We start from the raw sequence: 2,443 nt of genomic DNA on the forward strand, positions 1-2,443 counted from the left end.
TCAAGAGCAACAGATTTGCTTAGCAATGTTAGAAAGGATGGAGTGAGTCACCCTAATATTTTGAAATATTTTTATTTTGATAGGAGATGTTATAAAATTCTACCAAACAACATAACTATACATTTTATTTTATCTTTCTCAAACAAAGACTTTGTCATGAATAGTTTAATAGTTGATAAATGATGATATGGTGCAAATAGATTTTTTATTCCAGTGGTAGAACGTAAATAACTAGAGGAACTTTACATCGTTTTCCACATTAAATATATTTACTACATGTCTTATGATTAGTATACAATTCTATAAATGTGTATTCTATTACAAAATATAATGCATTATTTTAGTTATCAAATTCTACATAACTTAAAAGTATGTTTGCCTCTTACACAGCCTTGACTTATAAGATAATAAAATTATCCTTTGATTTAGAATTCTTAAGAGATCATTGCTCAACATATCATTGGACTTAAATTACATTATGAAAACTAAACTACTTAGTTTTGCCTCAATATGTTTTCATGCAGGTAATTGATGATACTTGATATAAAAGCATACTTGTTATACCACAAATTAAGCATAATTACAATAACTTTTGGTTTGTAAATATTAGTGTTTAATTGTCACCATACATATAATGTATTCTTTCTTCTCAATGTGTGATAGTATATAAACTCTAGAGTACCTAATAAATTTATTCATAGATATTCTTTTTTTTTTTTGTAAAACTTGATCACCTCATCCATTAAGCTCTTTGCAGCTAAGTGTGTGCTTCTCTGGAAAGGAATCTTTGACACCAAACTTTTCTCAATGTGTTTTTCATCTCAGTATTTCTCAGAGTGTAGATTAAGGGATTGAACATAGGTGCAATGATGGTGTAAAATAGTGCGACTATTTTATCTTCAGGGAAAGTAGTAGGAGGTCTCAGGTAGATAAAAATATCAGGTGCAAAAAATAAAATGACCACAGTAATATGAGACCCACAAGTAGACAAAGCTTTCTGTCTTCCCTCAGCCGACTGATTTCTCAAAGAAAATAATATGACCCCATAAGAAAAAAATAAGATAACAAAAGTAACTAATGCTACCATTCCCGAAAAGGCAATTATCAGGACACCATTGATGTAAGTGTCAGTACAGGCAATTTTAAGTAAAGGGAAAACATCACAGAAATAGTGATCAATTTCATTTGGACCACAGAAGGGCAAACTGATAGCTATTGTGAAAAGAGGAAAGGCATGGATAGCACCACCAATCCAGGCAGCTATGACTAGAAAATTGCACTTTGTCCTGCTCATGATAAGCATGTAGTGGAGGGGTTTGCAGATGGCAACATAGCGATCATAAGCCATAGCAGTAAGAATGAAGACTTCAACACCACCAAAGAAGTGCATGGTAAAGACTTGGAACATGCAGTTGCTATAGGCAATGGTCTTTCTTTCTACCAGCAGGTCAGCAATTAATTTGGGGGTAACAGTGGATGTATAGCAGATGTCCATAGAAGATAAATGGACAAGGAAATAGTACATTGGTTGATTAAATAGTGGGCTGCACAGAACAGAGATCAGAATCAGAAGGTTTCCTCCCAGTAGTACAATATAACAAAATAAAAAGAACACAAAACAGAATATTTGAATGTTGTAGTCAGAAGAAAGTCCTAGAAGAATAAATTCTGAGACATTTCTATGATTTTCCATTTGACTTCATGTATATTTTGCACAGTGATTTATATATCTGAAAAATAAAACATAAATGAGATTTAAATATTCATTTATTTAAAATAGTAAAAGTAACAAAGTATTTTTGAGAAAAATATATTTTACTTATATTTAAATTCTGGAGGGAAATCTTTAGATTAATTTTATTGTACTCTGCTTACATATAGGTAATTTTAATTTTTTTAATATTTACTGAAATTTCTTAAAATTGTAGATATAAATATAAAAAATAATTGCAAATGCTTTAACATTCCCAACTGGAACTATTAGATTTTAATTTCTATTGATATAGTATGTACACTCTTTTCTGCTGTGGCATGAATCATTGTTAATTGCTCGCATTTTATATGTATTATTATTAAATGTAAAAATAAGTTAACTAAAAATAAAATACAAAATGCCAACTAATGTGAATTCTTTTTTTAAAATAACCAGCATATATATACATATATGAGTTATAAGCCCTATACATTATAGATAGCTAGATATAAACCCCATATATATATATTTTTGGGTAAATATACCTTTCTTGAAATCTGTGAAGTTTTTGTAAAAAGCTAATAAATAAATACAAATTTTTTCATTTAAAGAAATTCTTTAATGATTTTGTGTATGACATGGAATTTGCTAAAACATTATATTTCACTATATGTTGAACAAAAGTAATGAATCCAAGTGTTATGGAAGAATATTAAAGTTTTCTAGATTTAGTGGTCTGCTATTTGTTAT

The 2,443-nt window shown here is 29.1% G+C and overlaps 1 protein-coding gene across 1 annotated transcript; it reads right to left on the reverse strand.

Annotated features, from left to right (window-relative positions):
• Positions 1-757: 757 nt before the first annotated feature.
• LOC126017769 (olfactory receptor 4P4-like) lies at positions 758-1,693 on the reverse strand. Its single transcript, XM_049779823.1, has one exon. It carries the CDS (start codon positions 1,691-1,693, stop codon positions 758-760), a length of 936 nt encoding a protein of 311 aa, XP_049635780.1.
• Positions 1,694-2,443: the final 750 nt, after the last annotated feature.

Source organism: Suncus etruscus, chromosome 9, assembly GCF_024139225.1.
Source record: "Suncus etruscus isolate mSunEtr1 chromosome 9, mSunEtr1.pri.cur, whole genome shotgun sequence".
Taxonomy (NCBI): Eukaryota; Metazoa; Chordata; class Mammalia; order Eulipotyphla; family Soricidae; genus Suncus; species Suncus etruscus.

What these genes read in the sequence shown, in the direction of transcription:
- LOC126017769 (XM_049779823.1), bottom strand. Translation starts at nt 1,693, where the DNA reads ATGGAAAATCATAGAAATGTCTCAGAATTTATTCTTCTAGGACTTTCT.